The sequence below is a fragment of the Haliotis asinina genome, chromosome 5 (genome assembly GCF_037392515.1).
Source record: "Haliotis asinina isolate JCU_RB_2024 chromosome 5, JCU_Hal_asi_v2, whole genome shotgun sequence".
NCBI classification, from domain to species: domain Eukaryota; kingdom Metazoa; phylum Mollusca; class Gastropoda; order Lepetellida; family Haliotidae; genus Haliotis; species Haliotis asinina.
Window position 1 is genome coordinate 58120532 of NC_090284.1, and position 22003 is coordinate 58142534.

The window sequence follows — 22003 nt, forward strand, 5'->3', positions numbered from 1 at the left end:
TCTGTGGGAAGAGGATGAATAAACTGGGGCGATGGGAGAGACTTACGCTGAATAGATGTAGTATTCTTATACAACTATAGATGGGCAGTGGGGTAGCCTAGTGGTTAAGGCATTTGCTCTTCACACCAAAGACACGGGTTCGATTTCCCACATGGGCACAATGTGTGAATCCAATTTCTGATGTTCCTTGCAATGATTTTCCCGAAATATTGCTGCAAGCAGATAAAACAAAACTCACTCACTGCTGCTCTGGTAGCTTTCTTTTTTTCAGTTCAGTAGATAATGTAATAATATATCTATTTGTAAACACACACAAATGCGAAATTCAGGATATGTGGAAGTATGGATAGTATTCTTTCGTATGGCTAGCACTATGTTTCAGGGCATATGATGTCTCCTTGATCAGGTGATAAGGAACAAGCATACCTCTGAAACGTTGTATTATTCACACTAAAGAAGTTGACATCCATATGTCTTGCTGTTCTTATGCATTCCACTTCTAAATACCCTCACAAGTATGACAGACATGTCAGGACTGGTGTTCAAGTGTATTTATCAATATCAGGTCAACAGATGGTGAATGTATCAGGCAATATTTGTCTTGCTGATTTGAGCCCATGTGCATTGAATGTTGAATCTATATCCTATCAGCACAGATGTGGAACCAGATGCTGAAGTTGGTAGTTCAGTCCAATTAATGTGTGATGATACTTTCCTTATAATAGTTAAAGGAATCAGAGTGATGAAACATCATGGTGGATTAGGTTTTGCTTTGAGATGCTTTGTTTTCAGCTGACAAGGATATTTGGACTTTATCAGAATTGAATCACTGCTGTGATAGATCTGCAATCTGACATGAAACTTATGGACAAGGGTAGACACCATAGGTCATATCTAGCTAACCCACAGTTTCGTCTTTTTAAGATCTGGGAGACTAGTGACTATTAAAGTGTTGAGTTAAAAAAAACATGACTCAAGGAGTGTGTGAGCGTGTAATGTTCTTTGAAGCAATATGAATAATGTTGAAGTTGTTGGTTCCATAGCTGGTATGAGATTAACTTTGATTTCAGTAGCCAGTAGTAGATTTCAGTAGTAGATGAACTGTTAAAAAACTTCACTAAAGTAATAAATTCAATGATTATGCAATTGCTCTGGTGAAATAGCTCTGCAGGTTCAAGGAAGAATCATTTCAAGGGAAACTTAATTCAGACCATTTTGTAATCCCCTCAAATTTGATTCAATGATTCTATAAGTACCTAATTACATTGAAATATTGTCTGATGTTCACAAATTACTCTGAATGCAGATCTAGCCCAAACTTTAATTTTGCAGCTCCCTGGAGCATTATGTTGAAGTGATAATGTGAAAGTTATATCCTTTGTACAATTTGGGTTGATGTGGGACCTTTGCCTACTTAAACATCAGATATGTTTAACGATAGTATCAGTGAAGCAGCAACATCCATTCTTTATGAGGACATCCATCAAACATAGAGCTGGATGTCACACAGAGATTTACATCACTGTGATTTATGAATGAATGGTTAACCTTGTTAAGACTTTATAAGCCAAATTATTCTACACAGATGTGATTTATTTCACAGAGAGATTTGTGTTTGGCGTAAGATATATTTGAATATTTAATGCAGTTTTAAAAGTGGATTCCATGGATTTAAGTGTGTATTGATTATATTTTTGCAGGTTCGATATCTGAGGAATGCAGTGAATAGATGTAGGATGAAGACACTGAAGGCAGTTGAGAGGTGAGATGAGACCTTCTCAAACATGGCTGCTTTGGAAGTGAAGTCTGTGTTCCATTGCTTCTAAGGCCAGACCAATTATATTTGCTTTTAGATGGATTGAATATTTTGTCAAAAATAAGAACAAAAGTGAAAACTCATTTTCCTCACTGAAACAATAATCCTCATGTTTATGTGACATATTCTCTTGAAATCGGTGTGAAACTTTACTCACTCATTTTATTTTTATTTGATATAAACAAACCAAAATAGTTAACATGGAAACTGTTGTGGGTTTATCTTTGTCTGGAGATTTCTTAAAAAAATAAAATTCCCACTGCTTTTAGTTTTTCTGAGGACAAAAATCCATCAGATAAGAATTAAATTGGCCTCTACTAAGGTTGTCACAGAGGCCATGAAGAACCTGGTAGTTATTCTCATTTCCTTGGTATTTGGAATAAGGAATAGTGATAGAGATTGACACTGGTAATAAAGTCTTTGACAACTTCCCAGTACTTCAGATGTTATGATGACAAATAGAAATTTATAGGTTTTGTTATATATAATAAATGTTAAAACCGTTCGAGTTGGTTTCTGTTAGACCTGGTTTTGATTTCTGAAATGTGATTCTGGCAGTCTTTGCTATGATATATATGGAAAGTTGTTGACTGAGTCTATTATAGCTCATACTTGATATTTGTAACATACAGATGAAGAATGTGATGATATATATGTTATGATATATATGGAAAGTTGTTGACTGAGTCTATTATAGCTCATACTTGATATTTGTAACATACAGATTTTGTGAATTGTGATCGGAGTATGTTTATCTGCCGGGACACAATGCCTGTTGTAAGAGCCTGCTAGTTGGGATAAAATGGTTATTTTAACAACCTGGCTGTTTGTATGTGCGTGCTTGGTGCTGATGCTATCAGCCTCTAGTTTGTGAAACTTGATATGTTTTGTTCTTTGATACTGTGAAGTAGCTGTACAATTGGACCTTTTTGTATGATACCATGGCATTGGTCTTACCTTGCTGAGAAAACAAAACACTGACAAGCTGATCTGTTTGATTAGTTGTTTATTTGAACCCTTAGATGATCACACAGATTCCAGCACATATTTGCTGAAACATACTAGTAAGGTTCATCAGTCATTGGAAAGTAATTGATATGAGCTGACCATTTCATTGAGAATTTAAACTTTCAATTTCGTGCCTTTTTTGTGTTGTCAGCTATGCCCAGAGATATGAGCAGTATCAAGACAACGACAGTTTCCTGACTGCGGTGTTGCCCTCCAACCCTTGGATATCTGAAGACACCACATTCTGGGAGCACTGTGATGACTAGTAAGTTAAGCATACTGAATTCACACCTCATCCCAAGTTATCTCTCTTTATGAATGAGCTGCTGAGGTTGTCTGCTGCCAATGTGCCTTGTGGATATTTGACTTAAGAGCCCTCAAGCAGTCATGATTGTATGCATTGTCGAAATATCTCTTACACATCATTGTCATGTTTTTGGAGTTACCTGATGACGATGACAGTGTCAATACTTTATTACCCCAAGTGGAACTCTTTTTACATGCAAAAGTGCTCACATGGTTACATTTGAAAAATGACATATAGGTTAATAAAACAAAAAAGCAACACAATAGACAGACAAAATTAACAGTCATTTAAGAGACAAGTACTTGTGGAAATAAAAGAAGTTTGAACTCTTTTTGTATTAAAACATGGCATTTTCTATCAGGGGCCTGAGGGTAAAAGGTGGTGTTCAGAATATAAAACATGACTGGGATCACATAAAATTCTCTAAGCGAGGTATGTGAACACAGGAATTAAAAGGAGAAGAAGGGAAAATAGAGGACTGTGGTTCTCCCAAATCTGCCTGTTAATGTATATGACTGGCAGTTTTTCCAGTGATGCTGGACTTACTAAGCATGTCTCTTTCTAACTAGCCTAAATCGGTACATAGGACCAATGGTTATCACACTGATCCTATTGAACACTGCAGCATAAGACTGACCACATACATGTATTGCGCTTGAATGATAACTATTACATAAGCAACCTGCACTGCTCTTTAGAGGTGACGAAATGGATAAATTGTTCAAGCTAGGGTTTGTATGGTTGTTGTTCCGTCTGTATGATCTTCTGTAGTCATTCAAGTCTCAGATAGACAGTGCAGTAAGTGATATTCAGCATTGACCTTCATGCGTCAGACCACCTCCATGGTGTAGTGGTTAGAGCCTACACCTTGAAAACTGAAGTTTGTGGGTTCTATCCTGGGCTGCTTCATACCAAAAGGCATTAAAATATGGCACTTGTTGGTCCTTGTCTGGTGCTTGAAATTAAAGGGCACAATAAGGACTGGTTAGCTGATAAAATGTGTCTGAGTGGGGTGGTCATGCTTAACTGCGACATGGTATCTCAGTGAGCTTGCACTATAAGACCGGCTTGGGATAGTACAAGCAGTCACACATACACGTCCATGCACATTGTTATATGAGCGAGACATTCTTTAGTATGACATTAAACCCCATTTCACCTCACCTACACATTCAAGACTCCTTGACATCTGTCAACCAAGTAAGCGAGCCTGACCACATATTTATAGACTCTCACAAGCATGGGTTACAAAAACACATTCTAACCTGGATTGTCATGAGCACAGGCTTTTCAGACTGGTTGATGACATGTCAGTGTACCCTTATCTCTTTCATCATTGCTTACATTTTATGATTTATTCACCGCCATTTGTATTGCTGTGCACAGTATCAAAACAAATACATGTAAGCAAGCCCATCAACTCCCTGTCAAGAGTTATCTCCCTTGTCTAAATCATACAATCATTGCATATCCCAGATTCATTTTGAACCACGCCAGTACTCTCAAACTTCACCAAAAACCTGATTGCCAATAGTCACTCCTTTGATATTAACCAGATACATTCATAAAACTGTATTGAACCCAATCGAACACTGACTTAATTTTGGGCAAAATATATTTAAATATATATATAATTTAGGAAAATATTATCAGTGACATGTAGGAAACATTATGGCCAAGTTGTTGAGGTTTGCATCTATTAGATGTGTGCCTATGTTGGAATTCCCAGAGATTGAGTTGTGCTATTTGACCTGCACAGTCTTACCTTCAGAACTTTTTGACTTCACCACTGAGGTGATTGACCAACATCACCGTGCCTTTCAGACACAGCATACACTGATTTGCACTGTGTATCTTCCTGGAGCGTTTTTTAATGATACTGAAGTATTTACCCATGCAAATGATCAAATATATAGCTGTAAATCACTTTTCAAGATATGGTGGTTTGATCTCCTTGCCACCCACATTCCACCTCCTACATACCAAACTAAAGTTAAAAGCTGGTATTTGTAAAACAAACCATTGCAAACAGCCACACACACAACATTGCTAAATAATAATAATTTCTACAACAACATCCAACACTGTGTCACATAACCTGTACGTGATGATGATGATGATGATGATGATGGCAAAGATGATTGCGAAGATGACGATGGTGAAGATGACGATGACGTTGATGATGTGGTGAAACTCCCTGTGTAATGCTACTAAGTAAAGAGCGTGACATATTGACTAGCTACTCTTGCACGAAGGCAAAAAATGCAAACACTTATTGAATTGAAATTTAATCTTTATCAACTTAAGTAACTGTAAGAATTGTATAACGGGAAACAATGTTAATGGGACAGTTATTCGTTGTCAGAAGAGTCACTGAGAGGAGAGCATGTGTTTGTGTACGACTTGCATTGGGATGTTAGATTTATTTCGGACAAACTGCTGATGATGAAACGATTGAAGACATGCAACACAAGCATGGAAACATGGCAGGCTGATTGCCGGTCGAAGACAACAGATTTCCCACGTCCCCAGTCTTGTGCGTCAGAAAGGTGTGAATAATTCTTCACACTCTGTGCATTTTTATGTCCAGATACTTGCATGATTTGCGTTGGAGCTACATTATTGTCTTGCAACTTCTGAGTCAAATGTTTTTGGGCATTAGTTAGCCGTTTGTTGCCAGTGACGTGTGCTTCCTTTGTTGCTATTGAGCCGAGTTTATTTTTACCTTTTCTTGAAATCTCATATCAATAAACATGGTGTGTGAAAAATTGTTTGTTTGTAACGTTTTGTATTTGATAGCATTTCATTGGTTTGTTCTCGTAGTAGCGAGACTGAACATTCATAGTAAATTTGTAGAAAAACGTTATGAATGAAAAAAGTAGTTCCACATTCCAGTGGGGTCATGGAGGTCATGGTCGGATGACTGACAAATGAAATTCCTTTTAGGGTTTATTACACGTGTGCAACATATGATTTTTATGTACTCGGTTATGTTTCACTCTATGGATAATAATGTATAATAAAGTAAAAATAATTTTTGTAAGATTACATTATTTTCCATAAATAGGGAATTGTGTTTGGTCAAACATGGTTATTTTACCAGTGGTTTATATTTTATTACTCATGTCACAGAGATACATATTGATACAAAACTATTTTATCAATTTCCTGTTAAGCTAAAGGGTCTTCTACAAACGTAATAGTAAGGTTGAAATTTATCAGAACAAGGGTGGGAAAGAAGTAGCCTTTAAAGTTGATTCAAGGGCGGGGAAAGTCTGGCCTAGGCCAAAGTTTTCCCGAGGAAAGTTTGGCCTTTTACACTGAGATCGATTTCCCCCTTGGGAACAATATATATTGTTCTTTTGTACCCAGCCATGTTATTGTTGGAATATTACTAAATGGGTCAAAACCTAAACTCCCTTACCCATAAATTTAGTGTCATTTTAGTGCTTGCACAGTTGGTTAGTGTCTAGTTGTGTTTGTGCCGTAACCAACATCCAGAACACGCTGATGATACCGAGATAACTTCCATGACCTGATTGTTCAGGATTGTTCCTATCGTATTTACCTTGAATGTATTGTGTAGTTGGCCGCCATATGAAATATGAAGTAAGTGAAAAGAACACAATGTTGGACCAGTGTGTAAGCAGCTCTATCATTACTGACTGTCTCCTCTCATCAGTTTTCTCACTAGGGAGCTTGAAAATGGAGTTTTTAACCATTCCATTTTTTAATTAATGGCATATTCCCCATGCTACTCATGAACTATTCCCATGAAGATAAGTGAAGGGAAAGTATTATTATTTGTCGCTTTGCTTTCTTTTAAATTTTTGTACTTGATATCTGATGTCACTGATTGGACCAGTCAGATAGCCAGGTTGTGCCCCATGTAGTTCTGTCAGATACTGTAAATCATGAAATTAATGCGTCATGAATTTAATGCGAGTGCAAAGGTCTTGTCTAAAATGCGTCATGAAATTAATGCGAGCTCAGGAAGCTGTGTTGATCAGAAAATGTGACACCCTGATTCTTTGTTGTTCATTTTCTTTTCATTTCTTATTACCACACACTAGTTACCTGAATTGAACTTGTTAAGCATTGAATGGAATGGAGCTGACGATGCTTTGATTACGCTGCCATGTTTGATCACGTGATTGCTTGCTACTACTTGTCTTATGACAACAATTGATGGTGAATTCAAGGTGGCCATGAAGAACCAATTTATTAATTGGTATGCCAACAAAGTGTCAGACAATTTCACAGGTTCCAAAAAGGACTTGTGGATTTACGAATAAGTGTGATGAAGCCTCTACATGCCAAATGGATGGAGTCCGCGATTGCAAAGGTGAGCAAAGATCGCTAAACGATCCTGCGTGGCTGGAGAATGTCCGGTCTGGCTGATGTGCCTCAATGACTTTGAACAATTGACAGTGATTAGTGTAACCAGTGATAACTGACTTGCGATACCCGTAATGAGAAAGTGACCTGTGTTGTCTGGTATAGTGTCAACACTTCTGCTTAGTGACAAAATTTGCCGATGAATAATGTCAATAGGTATTAAGTAGTGTCAATGAAAGGAAGAGATTTCCGTTTATTCAAAAGTACACCCCCAGACTGAAATGCGTCATTTTAATAATGCGACACATGTACAGACGCATTTTTCGCATTAATAAACTGTTCGCATTAATTTCATGATTTACAGTAGTCAGCCCCGTGTGGCCTCTGAGCAACTCAGCCAGGTGTGTCACCATGTAGTCACTGATCAAATCAGATAGCCAGGCGGTGCCCCATGTAGTTACTGATCAACTCTGATAGCCAGGCGGTGCCCCATGTAGTCACTGATCAACTCAGATAGCCAGGTGGTGCCTCATGTGTTCACTGATCAACTCTGATGGCCAGGTGGTGCCCCATGTAGTTACTGATCAACTCAGACAGCCAGGTGGTGCCTCATGTAGTCACTGATCAACTCAGATAACCAGACGGTGCCCCATGTAGTCACTGATCAACTCAGATCGCCAGGTGGTGCCTCATGTAGTCACTGATCAACTCAGATCGCCAGGTGGTGCCTCATTTTGTCACTGATCAACTTAGTCAGGTGGTACCCCATGTAGTCACTGATCAGCTCAGCCATATAGTCATATCTGCCTTATGTTGTCACTGATCAACTCAGATAGACAGGTGATGCCCCATGTTGTCACTGATCAGCTCAGTCATATAGTCAGGTGGTGCACCATTTAGTCACAGATCAACTCAATCAGGTGGTGCCCCATGTTGTCACTGATCAACTTAGATAGCCAGGTGGTGCCAATGTAGTCTCTGGTCAACTCAGTCAGATAGTCAGATGGGGCACCACATAGGCACTTCTTGGATAGTTATCCCTGAATTTTCACTTCAAAATTCTAATATATAACAATTAGGAGAAAGTAGAGCTAAACACCTCACAGGAACTATTAATATCTGGGCCGAAGGACGTATTGACACATGATTATTGAGTGTTAAATCGATGCGGCTTGTTAATGTCTCTCAGTGCCAGTGACAGCATTGTTAGAACATGTTGTCAAAAATAACAGAATCTAGGTTTTTTCACACCTAAGTAAATAAAAGGAAAGGTATAAACATTGGCTACCCAGACACAGGTTGCCATGGTAAACAAGAGTTTGTCTTTGATTGGTTGCTATTGGAGGCGCTGTCTGTTTTATTGACCCAGTGTGCTACTCTTGAAGTAATGTGGATAAAGAGATATGGCCATTTTTCTGTCTCCCTTTGTTGATATAAGTGAGATCAAACTTTGCATAGGAAGAAATGCATTGTTAAGTTGCTTGAAACACGAATATATCATGACCATGAATGCTAGGGCGTCGTACCCAAACGGAATGCTAACAATGGTGGATGAAGACATTAAAGTTGGATATCAGATGCAGGCCTTTGTGGCTTTGTTCGGAAATAATTAGAAATTGGAAGGAAGGATTTTAGTAATCGTCTTTTCAAAAGTCAATAATGTTTGACCTGAGTAAGTAGAAGAATTGATTCATGGCTGTTTGGACATGTTCCATGTTTTCTAATTAATTGGAATATTGACGGTTAATAGAAGAATAGCTGTAAGAAATCTTCAAGATGGATGCAGTTGAAGACAGGATGAGTAAGATATATGAGAATGGTGTCTTCGAAGGTGTGAAAATTTTCGTGACAACAAGTGTTTCAGTTCTGGGAAGTAAGGATGTGACAAGCCTTCATATGAGCATTGGACGATCAATGGAAGTGTGAAGATATAATCACCAGGATTTCTTGGATTAGTACAGGCTGCTCACATGGTGGTTTAAAGGGTTTCCTATGATTTGTTACCAAGCTGTGTAAAGTATTCTTTACAGTAGTGGTTTTATGAGCGTTTCCTCCAATGTCATATTAAGGTTTTCAAAATGGTGGTCTTGTTGTGAGTTTCAGTGGTCTTTTTAAAAATTTCCCTCTAAATATGATTGTATTATGTTTTTCTTTTCCAATAGTATTTAGTGGTCTTGTCAAGAATTTTATAGTTAAGCCAGTGAATTCCATCTTTCCATCTGTCCATCTGAAGGTAACTTATGTTCAGCCATTAATATGAAAACTGTGGGACAAATTGTTTTCAAATTGGGTGACCACCTACTTTGTCTAAAGAACTGGTGCAAAGCAAATTTTGATTTTGATGTTTTAATAATTTCCAAGAATTGGTGCAATTCAATAATTCAACCAACAACTTGAAAACTATTGGTTTCAATGTTTAAATCCAGACAAATTACATATTGTGAACAAGGGTAAAATGTTCATCATCAAATATGTCTGAACATTAACTTCACAATCATTTAATGGATTGTTTTCAGATTAAGGTAATTTAGGTAATATGGATATATGTTAACTTCTGTGCCAAGAAACTTCAAGGTCGTTTAGAGGTGTTATATTCCTGTTCTGAAAATCTTGGTTGTAGATTGATGTCCTATTCCAGTTTCGAGAACATTGGTTCTAGACTGATGTCATATTCCTTTTTTGAGAACATTGGTTGTAGACTGATGTCATATTCCTGTTTCAAGAACATTGGTTGTAGGTTAATGCCATGTTCCCGTTCCAAGAACATTGGTTGTAGGTTAATGTCGTATTCCTGTTCGAAGAACATTGGATGTAGATTAATGCAATGTTCCTGTTCCAAGAACATTGGTTGTAGGTTAATGTCCTATTCCTGTTCCAAGAACATTGGTTGTAGATTAATGCCATGTTCCTGTTTCGAGAACTTTGGTTCTAGATGAATGCCATGGTCCTGTTCCAAGAACATTGGTTGTAGGCTAATGTCCTATTCCTGTTCCAAGAACATTGGATGTAGATTAATGTCATGTTCTTGTTATAAGAATATTGGTTGTACGTTAATGTCATATTCTTGTTCCAAGAACATTGGTTGTAGGTTAATGTCATGTTCATGTTTAATGTCCTATTCCTGTTACAAGAACCTTGGTTAGGATAGGATAGGATATTTATTTAGTGCACATATCCATGCATCTAGTGCTTGCTCAAGGCGCTGGTATTTGTTTCCCTCAATCATTGGATATCAATGTCAGCATCACATTGTATTATCAATCTCAGCTCACTGGGGAGTATACAACTCTTGCTGCCACTCAGGCTAACAAGGTACCCAGATCACAGCTGGATGGATTGTGACTGCATGTTGTGACTGCAAGTTTACTGCATGTTGCTGTACCTGCAATCAGGTATATGCACGTATTTATGTGGCCGCCATCGGGTCATATTCCAATGGATTCATGGGTTCTTTTAAGTGCACTTGGGGTTGTGACAACACAGAAAGAGTCTGTACACAAATTTGACTCCGAGGTTTTTTAACCCAGTCACAGATGGGCTCGATCCTTACACCTCAACATCTCTGGATCATAAGCCATCAGCCATCTCGCCCACCGTGCCCCTGGTTGGTTGTAGGTTAATGTCAGAGAACCTTGTTCAGAGAACCTTGATGATAGGTCACTGTCATATTCCTGTACTAAGAACCTTGGAGTAGGTACTATCATATTCCTGTTACGAGAACCTTGGATGTTGGTAACTGTCTTATTTCTGTTCTGAGAACCTTGATGGTAGGTAACTGTCATATTCCTGGACTCAGAACCTAGAGGGTAGGTTACTATAATGTTCCTGTTCAAAGAACCTTGGTTGGACGTTAATGTCATATTCTGGTACTGAAAAACTTGATGGTTGGTGGCTATCATATTCCTGTTCCAATAACTTAGGGGTCGGTTACTGGAAATATTCCCCTATTCTAAGAGTCTAGGAGAAGGTTACTGTCATATTTCTCTTCCGAGAACCTAGGAATAGGTTACTGTTGTCATATTCCTAAAAGTAAATTCGTGCAAAGGTAAATGTTGTATCACCTTTTGGGGGTTGTTGTATACTTCTTTCTTCATCTCTGATGTAATTGATCTTCAGAGGAATCTTTAGACCATAAGATTGGTATGACAGTACATATAAGCTCGTTGATGGATGAGTCATTGTAAATTATCACCATCATCTGTGTTTGTCATACACAGTGATTGACCATTGCAATTGATTTCTGTGCAAACTGTCGCTCGGCACGTCTTTGTGCACTCAGCCCATACTTTGGTGAAAGTTTGTAGTCACGCATTGTGGTGGGTCTGATGACGTCATCATCGATTAGAATGACGAAAATGTGTGGGAAAGTGTTTCTTCATTACTGTCAGTGAGAGCAAGAAGCGATTTGTCAAACACTAACATGAGCATGGTTGATTTTCAGCATCAATTACTTGGATGAACAGGTTTCAGGGGAAAATTTACCGAAAATATCTTTGTTGTTTATTGCTAAGTGATGTTATTGATGGATTAGCATCTGCCATCAGCTGATGGGAGTCTGTACGAAGGAGAACATGTGTCCTCCATCATGGACATTTTATGGAGTTTAACTCATTGGTAGTAATGTTTTGATGGGACGGTTTTAGTCACTTAAAAGTTTTTTTGGGTAAAAAGACCATAAAATGTAAGAAGGCAAAATAAAACATGATGGACATCATCCATATGACGCAACGTGTATGGGCAGTTCCTATACTGAACCAAAATTCAGGATCATCTATATTTTTAGGAAATTTTTCTCACATAATATGCTCAGTCTTTCAATTGAAATACTATTGATAATTAAATTTGTCACAGTATACATTAGTGGAATATTTCGAAAGGTGGGTCATACAGGTATTTAGCATTGATTCATGATCGTGTTCAACACAGTTGTGTAAGTATGATTAGATTTATTTTGAAAATATTCAGTATTATTTACAGATATTTGTAACTTTTGTAGGGATGGTTGTTATTATTGAAGGAAGAAAGCAGTTTACATTACTGGAATTTTTTGTTGTGTAGTTGTGTTCAGGTATTTAGCATCGATTCATGGTCTTGTTCCACACAGTTGTCTGACGTGAAAGTGTGATGTATTTTGAAAAGACTCAAGGTTAATATCAAATATGTGTTACTGTTGCAGGAATTCGTTGACTCTATTTAAAAGCATGAAAGCATGAAAGCATGAACATTTCCTTGCCTTAGACTTCTTGTTCTCAAGCCAGAGCATGGTAACATTCTGTTCGCTTTAGTGAGCTACAGTAACAATAGTTATATAGCACTGAAAATGATGCCATGTTTGGCTTGTAGACTCAAAGGGATATTTATCAAAGATTGTTCAGATGATAAATTCTGTTATAATTGTTTTCTCCTTTCTTAAAGGGCTCCCTGTTGTTTCTGTGGAGAGAGTTAATGTGGAGAGATTGAATGTTAGCCTAATTAACCGATACTGATGTGTTTCCCCGAACACATGTCCACAATATCATTTCTAATTTGCTAATTGGAAAGTAGTATCTTCCCACTCATCCTCTTTCATATAATGCAGCATGATGTTACTGAAGACTGTGATTTTGTATCAGGGAAGATGCTGTCAGTGCCAGTTTCTTGACTCATAAATTTCCCCTGCATGAGCTGGTACCTCCTTTCTCCAGAATGGTTAAGATTTAGCCGTTCTGAAGCACAACTATTATGATGATCATAATCCTGGAAACCTCATGTGAAAAGACTTTGTGACACTTGTAAAGTGGAGTTTGAATTTCAAAAAGAAGACAGGAATTTGGACAAGTACTGTAAGGCAGTGCACCGATGATTTGTTGTGTCTTCATGACAACTGATACTGGGACATTGAGACTGAGGTGGATGCAAATATGAAAATGTACCCAGTATGCTGTGGATGCTCTATGTAAGTGTTGCTTTAAACAGTTTTCCGTTTTTTGTTAGAGTTTGCCTTGAAAATAGGTCACAAGTTATTAGGTACAAATTATTATGCCCAGGAAGATAAGATCACTGTTCATGTATTTCCTTTTTAAAGTTGCTGCTTTTGAAAACATATAAAATAATTCATGAATAATAGAAAATACATGGACTTTTTCTGCATTTAGATTATATTAATATTATAGAGTCAACTTGCAAATATTGAATTATATGTCTATTGACTATATTTGAATGATAGATATGGCAGTGTAGTTGTACTTCCTGCTGTTTCGTTGTATGTGATTCATTGACGCTGGTACACTTCTCCTTCAACTGAATCAAACTAACAATCAATATATGTTTCATAGCTTGAAAGAATGGAGTGTGTCATAATATATTGTAAATTATTCATTGTTAGTATTGATGTTGTTTGTCCATGCAATATGTGAAGACTTGGTCAGTACGAGTGAAAACCTGGTCAGTACTGATGGTGTTTATTCATGCAATAAGTGAAGACCTGGTTAGTACAAGTAAAGACTTGGTCAGTACGAGTGAAAACCTGGTCACTTCTGATGGTGTTTATTCATGCTGTAAGTGAAGACCTGGTTAGTACAAGTAAAGACTTGGTCAGTACTGACGTTTATCCAGTCAATAAATAAAGACTTTGTCAGTGTGAGTGAAAAGCTGGTCAGTACTGATGGTGTTTATTCATGCTGTAAGTGAAGACCTGGTTAGTACAAGTATAGACCTGGTCAGTACATGAATAAGAATGATTTTTGATATACTCTTACGAGTAACTTTTATCAAAGTGTGATATTGATGATTCAGAAAAAGATTGATGTCTTAGAACAGTACTGTACTAAATGGTGACTGGAAATTAACACAAATAAGACAAAGGTCATAGTTTTCAAAAAAGGTGGCAGAATAGCCAAAACAGAAAAATGGTCAATTGGAACAGAGAAACTAGAAACTGTCTCCTATTATAAGTATCTGGGATTAACGTTGTCTTGTAGAAATGTATTCACAGAAGCTTGCAATGTTTTATGTAAGCAAGCAGAGAAAGCATTGTTTCCTATTAAGAAATTCATGTACAGATACAAAAGAATACCGTTTGATATTCTCTTCAAAATCTTTGATTGTAAAATCCAACCTATATTATTGTATGGAGCAGAAATTTGGGGAACTGTTATCCGCCATGAAACAGAAAAAGTACACTCAAAATTCTGTAAAAACGTACTACACGTTGGTTATCATACACCGAACAAGGCAGTTTTAGCCGAATGTGGGAGATATCCTCTGCGTGTAAACTACATGTCATGAGTTGTTTCATTTTGGGTACGTCTGCTTTGGCAACCGGATTCACATTACTTGCGTCGCGTGTATGATATGCTTAAACGTCTAGCCGATAACAGGGATGTCAACTGGGCTTCAGCAGTACGGTCAATACTATTTCAACATGGCTTTGCTTATGTATGGCTATACCAAAATGTTGGGAATTGTGAACTGTTTCTAAATATTTTCAAACAACGTTGTAAAGACATATACTACCAGGAATGGGCACAGGATATAAGGGACTCCAAATCACTGCACATGTACTCTACTTTCAAATTAGACATTGCTCCAGAACCGTATTTGACTGCACTCTCTTCTCAACATCTGCGCAGAGCTTTAACAAAATTTAGATGCGGCTCCACTAATCTGAAAGTAGTTGGGTATAGAAGATCTAAAGACACTGACCTTAGTTTAGCCATGTGTAACTTTTGCAAATATACACCAGAGGATGAGTATCATGTGCTGATGAAATGTCCTCTTTATGCAGCAGAAAGAACCCACTATATACCAAGTATCTATTCCATGAACCCGGATATACATAAATTTATACATCTTCTAAATACTAAGAACCATAACATTATACTCCATCTCGCAATTTTTTTGTAAATAAAATCTTGTCCAGGCGCTCTGCAATAATTTAACACAAGATGTCATTGTGGACTATTGGTCTCATGGCCATATCTACGAAATAAACCTGTCTGTCTGTATTGATGATTCTTATATTGTTTCTATGAAAATTCTTAGAATCTTGATTAATTTGGCTTCTGGTGAGTACTGATAATGTTTATTCATGTTATAAGTGAAAACCTGGTCAGTACTGATGTGTTTATTCATGGTACATATGGAAAGATGTGATCATTACTGATGGTGTTTTGCCCCTTCCCCCTCCTCTGCGGACCCCACCTGCTGTTACCATCTGACAGGGCATCAGGGAAAGCTCATATTTATTGAATACAAGTGTTGCTGTCTGTGTTCTTTTCCTGACACTAGCTGTTCTAAAGTGATATACAATGTGTGAATCTTAACTTACCAAGTAGACACTTCCTGGTTCACCTATATCAGTAGCCTGATACCGTACATGCCCCACAATTCCCCACCCACTAGACTGTCATACAGACTCTGAAACGAATATGCCTAATACACATCATGCAAGTAGACAATGGGTGGCAAGTCTAGATTACCACATGCTACACAAGTCCCACCTTCTAGACTGCCATCTAGACCCAGAAACTATTTTACCCAATACAGCCCATGCAAGTATAGAAAGTGTGGTAAGTCTGCATCCCCACATACCCCACAAAAGTCCCACTCTCTAGTCTGCCATAAAGACCCAGAAACTGTCATACCCAATACAGCTCATGCAAGTATAGAAAGTGTGGCAAGTCAAGATTACAACATTTTCAGGACATACCCGTGCATTCAGTTTTGTCATTAATATCAACACACAGATGTCTAATATTTATTTCTTGTTCATTGAAAGATATATGATATCTTTCATACATATTTGAAATTGTAATTTGAAAATATGCTGGAATGCATAACCTTTGTGCAAAAACGACTCATGGTTTATGTTAAACTTTATGCAAAAATGTCTCATATAAATATTTTTAACCTTTATGCCATACTGGGTGTTATAATATACAGTTGGTTAATGTGATAAACTTGAGTATGTCTACAGCATAAGTCAGTGCTGCGTATGATAATCTGCTGACTTCCCTGTGGGAACTCTTTGTAAAGCAGACATGGAAACAGGAAGGTCAACTGGCAGATAGATCCCAACTGAAACCTACATCTGGTATCAGTTCATGTTTTGGGAAACTGGTGCCTCCAACTTCCTTCCCGTGATGTCATGCAGATGTAGCTTTCAGCTGCTTCACATTCAGTGCTTAAACTTTCAAGTAGTTTTCATTAGAGCAGCTCTGATGGATGGAGTGATGTAGTAATGATGGAGTGCCTGTGATATCACTGTCTTGGTCATTAGGAATTGTTACAGGACCATATTTTAGTGGTTCCCATTTGAGGACATCTGTAAAGTGTACTGGGGAGTTGTAAGAACATTGTTCCATGTGGAGTGCCTGTGATATTACTGTCTTACATCATCCTTCTGTGTGTAGTGCTTTTGTGTCATCTAAATGCTGACCAAGTGAAGTCCTGTGGCATTAATCAGTAGGACGTAGGAGGAGATCTTCACAGGACAACATACCACTGAGTTCTTCATCTAGCTGACAGGAATGGTGTCATCGTGTTGTGTGGGGTGCCTAAAAACAGTTGGCTAGTAGACACTAAACTGGACCCGTACCAAGATTGATGTGATGTTATCATATTACTGATGTGTTGAGTGCCCTGGCACTCGAGGTGACACCAACTTGGGACCTGTATCAAGTTTGGTGTGATGATATGATCATGTTGCTGTTGTGTGGAAAGCCTTAAATTCACTGGTAACGTCTCCGATGATGTCCATTGGAGGGACTGACTAGAACAAGCTGGTTACAGTGGTTACAGGACATAACAGACTGGTAGACCCCAACTGGGGACCTGTATGGTTTTGTGTGGTGGGGACCTGTATGTGTGGAGTGCCATAGATTTGTTTCACATTTGACATCCTGTATGTGGTGTATGACAGCATTATAGGATGACATGCTGGTAGATACCAATGTGGCACCTCTAACAGGAAGTAAAGCTCTATCCAAGTCTTCATGAAATCCTATCAGGAAGCACAGTTATCATCCAGCTTACAAAGGACAAGGATGTAGCTTAATTTACAGTTTGTGAGAATGATGACTTTGTTGTGAAATGTCTGGTGTTGTGTACAGACACAGGTAAGGAGAAGTGTGCTCTCACAAAATCTGATAAAATTCAAATCGTGTAGGACTGTTTCCATAGCTTTTGTTAGGTTCTTGACATTTTTCAGGGAGGTTGGATACCAAGTGGAACATTTGAATCCCATTTTGGTGTACCCAGCTGTGATATGGATGGAATATTGCTAGTGGTCCCAACTCACTCTCTTGATATTTTACTTTACAAAATACACATTTGACAAAGGTGTGTGGTCAAAATGCAGATGAACTAATACATTTTTATGATCAAGATATAATCTTCAGGACTGATAACCTCAAGCATCTACATAACTGAGATACATTCCACATGGAAATAACCCCAAACATCTTTGTTAGACCCAAATCATTTGTTCAAAACTGCAGCTGCACATTTTGATTGAACAACTGTTGCAAGAGTAGGTTCCACAATCACGGCATTATGTTCATGTATCTCTTTGACTGTCTGTAAGATGTCAGTGTTTCTAGGTATCTATCAGTAAGATGTATCTTCCCAAACCAGGCTGTCCTTGAAATAGTATTTCCTCAATAAACAGCTGGACATTAAAATATCATATTTCTGTGGAGCAGCATTGTCTGCAAAAAGTGAGAAATGAAAATGTGAGAGAAATGTTAGAGTTACTGTCCATATCTCTAGAATTAAGTATATTATTACTGGAATAGGAAGGATCTAAAGTCAAGGGTATTACATGGCATTCTTTGGTCTTGAGGAAATGGAAGGTACATATGTATAATATTAGAATTCTCTGGGATCTATGGAAGCTTGCGCAGATTCTGAAAGTCTGCGTCACATGTCAGTCAAAAATTCACAAACTCTAATTATAATATCCTGATTCATAAACATAGTTGTGACTAAGTTTATGGCTTTGTAGAGAACTTGTATTAGGACCAGATAGCCATTCTCTAGGTTGTTGCATGTCATTGTATCCCATTTCTGTGCATAAATTCTCATGATGTTGATCCATGCACTTTCTTGTCCTGCTTCATTATTTAGATATTTCTGTAATATTGATGAAAAATACCACACAAAAATAAATAAGAATTACTGCGGAAAGCTAGAGAGTACAAGCAGACATACATTGCCTTTTTTGGTATCCAGATGGTCAAAATGTATTATCAAGCTAAAGCTTGTGTTTGATTCCCCAATCATGACTAAGCTTGTCAGAAGAGGCGACTTAAACAGGATCGGGTGGTCAGACCCACTGACTTGGTAGACACGTGTCATCAACTCCTAATAATGCAGACCAATGCTCGTTCAGTTGATCACTAGATTGTCTTGTCCAGACTTGAGTATTTTCGAGACGGCCACCATATAGCTGGTATATTGTCATTCTCTCTCTCACTCACTGATTCCCTAATCTCCAGTAGGGAAAGGTATTGTAATGGGGTAACATGTCTGATCTGAGTGAAAAGCCATTACCATACCCCATCTGATGAAAATGCTGCAACGTCTGTCTTGCTATCTCTGAAGTAGAGGATGGCAGCTAGTGGTCCAAGCTTGGAGTAGGTTGTTGCCCTAATTGCCAATTGATTCACGACACAGATAAAGTTTGTTCTTGGGTGATGTTGAAACCTGTTCTTGCTTCTGCTTCTAAGCTATATGACTCAAGTACTCATAAAGGACAAGTCCACTAAACATAGAAACTTGCCTGAGTTTAATACAACAAGGCTTGCTTAATCGCAAATGTTTGATACTATATTTTTATGTCACATTTTAGTATAGTTTCTATTACTGTTGTCAAGCAAGACTGACCAATTCATTATCAAAATGACAAAATCTGCCTCTGAAGATTTAAACAATTTCCCATTTTCATTGCCCTGAGCAGTTTTATATATTGTCAATATTTACAATGGAAATGCATGCTTCATCTGGAATGTATCTCATACCATGTAAGTTTTGGGTACACGTTGAAGCAGTCACAAGCATGCTCTTGAGTCTAAATTTTCATGAGTACAAGTCCATGGACTTGTAAAAATTTCATCTGAAGTGTTATCTCTCTCTCTCTTTCTCTCTCTCTTTTTCTCTCACTCACACACATGCACACACACACGCGCACACATGCACACACGCGCACACATGCACACACACACTGTTTGACTTTATGGAAATGAAAACTCAGTGTCTAGTCCAATTTATCTTCTTGAGTTTGTTCGTACCTAGTCTCAGTTATTGATGCAGTATTGAATTCACCTGCCTTTAAAGCTTTGTGGACAATGAACAACAAGCAATTAGTTCTGGTAATTGGTCATATATTAATGATTTGATGATTCAGCACATTTTGCTGCAGCTTCTACAAGATTATTGATGTTTCCAGTCGCAGTAAGATAATAATTCTGGACTTGCTATCCCCTAACTACTTACAACTACAATGATAAAGTAGTCTAGAAGTGTTCTGACAGAGAAAATTAGGATGTACCATTTCAATCAAAGCAATCTTAGACTTTCACTGTTATAGGACCCATTTTCTGGTGTCCCCCGTCGTGATATTGCTGGAATATTGCTAAAAGCGGCGTAAAACTTAACTCAATCACTCACTGTTATAGGAATTGTGAAGTAGACGAATGACCAAAGCCTTCACTCATCATGGGTTCTATTACATACGTGGGCACAATGTGTGAAGAGCATTTCTGCTGTTTTCCACTGTGATATTGCTTGAATATTGCTGTAAGTGGCATAAAGCCCAATTCACTCGCTCAATGTTATTAATTGAGCTTTTAACTGTCCCCTATTGCAACGTATTCAACTGCATCCTTATGTATGTCCCAATTCTTGTTAACACGATATCTCATGAACTGTTGTACCCAAGGTCTTCAAATTTGGTGATAGCCGACATTGTATTTTATACAGACACCAGATAATTTGGCTGACACCACAAAATATTGACCACTTTTCAAACTTATGTAAATGAGATTTCTCATAAAACATTGCACCCAGGTGTGTCAAGCAACTGATGGAGAGTCTTGGTGCTCCATTAGAACATTGTCTTCCAGTTTTCATTTGACAAAATTGAGCATGGGCCATTCCCTGTTCATTAGGGCCAGTAGATATTTCAGATTGTATGGCCAAGGCTTTTATGTTACGTCTAGTCTTGAGGGAATCAAGTTTTTTTTGGGGGGGGGTTTCATGTTTTTTATTCCCATAATTATGTATACAGAGTTTAAGTCACTAGTACAGTGTCTGTACAAATAGCTTCGTAATACACAAGTACAGTGTATCCTACATCACATTGTCAAGAATCATACTGTTCATAAGTATGTAAAAGGGTCAAACAATTAATATATTAATTATTACATGTTTACAGACTTTACATCATTAGTACAGTGAAGGTAGTTCAGTAATTCACAAGTACAGTGTTTCTTTAGTCACTTTGTTGATATCATGTTCCAAAACATGTTAAATGATCAAACTAAACATATTTGTGGAGTATTACATGTGTACAGATTTACCTCAATAGTACGGTTCAGCATAGGTAACTTTGAAGTACGTAAGTACAGTGTTTCTTTAATCACACTGTCAAATATCACTTTGTTCACAAGTATTGAGTTAATTACATGAGAAACAGCTACAAAAAAGTTGTGAGATAAATGCAATAATTGCTTGACTCAAGTCTAGCAAAGAGCTACTCTAGTTGATCAGATGCCAAAGATTGTTATCAGTAGTTGACTAGAAGCTGAAGATTGGCAACATCTTGTAGACCAGATGTCAGGGATAGGTAGTAACTTCATTCTGAAATTGCCAGAGATAGGCAAAAAGTAGTTGAATAGATGTTGAAGACAGGCAGTAACTTGTTGCTGGGAAGCCTGAGATTGGTGTCAACTAGTTAACTTAATGTCAGAGATAGATAGTGACTAGTTATGTGATCATTGTTCAAGATAAACTTAAGGATTCATAAGTCATGAAATAATTGTTCAAAGTTGCCAAGTTCACTCACTCTGCTCCACTCCATTTCACTCCACTCCACTCCACTCCACTCAACTCACACTTTATCAGTCCTTTTTTGGTGTAGGTGTTAGTTTTAGTACAATATATAACAGAACTCTTACATGAATCCAAAGAATCTTTCCAATTTGTTTTAGCATCGAAAATCCGACTGAGCGTCGAGTGAAGAAGTGGGCATACAGTTTTCATGAGTTGCTGTCGGATTATGTGGGTCGGGAGGAGTTTGAGAAGTTCCTCAAGAAGGAGTACAGCCATGAGAACATCCGCTTCTGGAAGGCTTGTGAAGACCTCAAGTTCTGTCCCCTCTCCAAGGTCGCAATCATGATTGACAGGATCTATGAGTATGTGTTGCAGCTAGTTTCAGTGTAATGTTGGTTTGGGCAGCATTTTTATTTTTTGTTTCCCATCACCTGACTGACCCTCCTTATTTTATTGCCGAACTCATTTTCATCCCCCCAGCATGTAGTGCGGTGGGGGGATAT

The 22003-nt window shown here is 37.9% G+C and overlaps 1 protein-coding gene across 2 annotated transcripts in view; it reads left to right on the forward strand.

Annotated features, from left to right (window-relative positions):
* Nucleotides 1-22003, forward strand: part of LOC137284924 (regulator of G-protein signaling 7-like) — an 89932-nt gene that overhangs the window by 51330 nt on the left and 16599 nt on the right. For both annotated transcript variants that reach the window (XM_067816973.1, XM_067816974.1), the window contains exons 9-11: nucleotides 1701-1762; nucleotides 2976-3089; nucleotides 21659-21862. In XM_067816973.1, the coding sequence (XP_067673074.1) occupies nucleotides 1701-1762; nucleotides 2976-3089; nucleotides 21659-21862 (380 nt within the window). The remainder of the gene's footprint in view (nucleotides 1-1700; nucleotides 1763-2975; nucleotides 3090-21658; nucleotides 21863-22003) is intronic.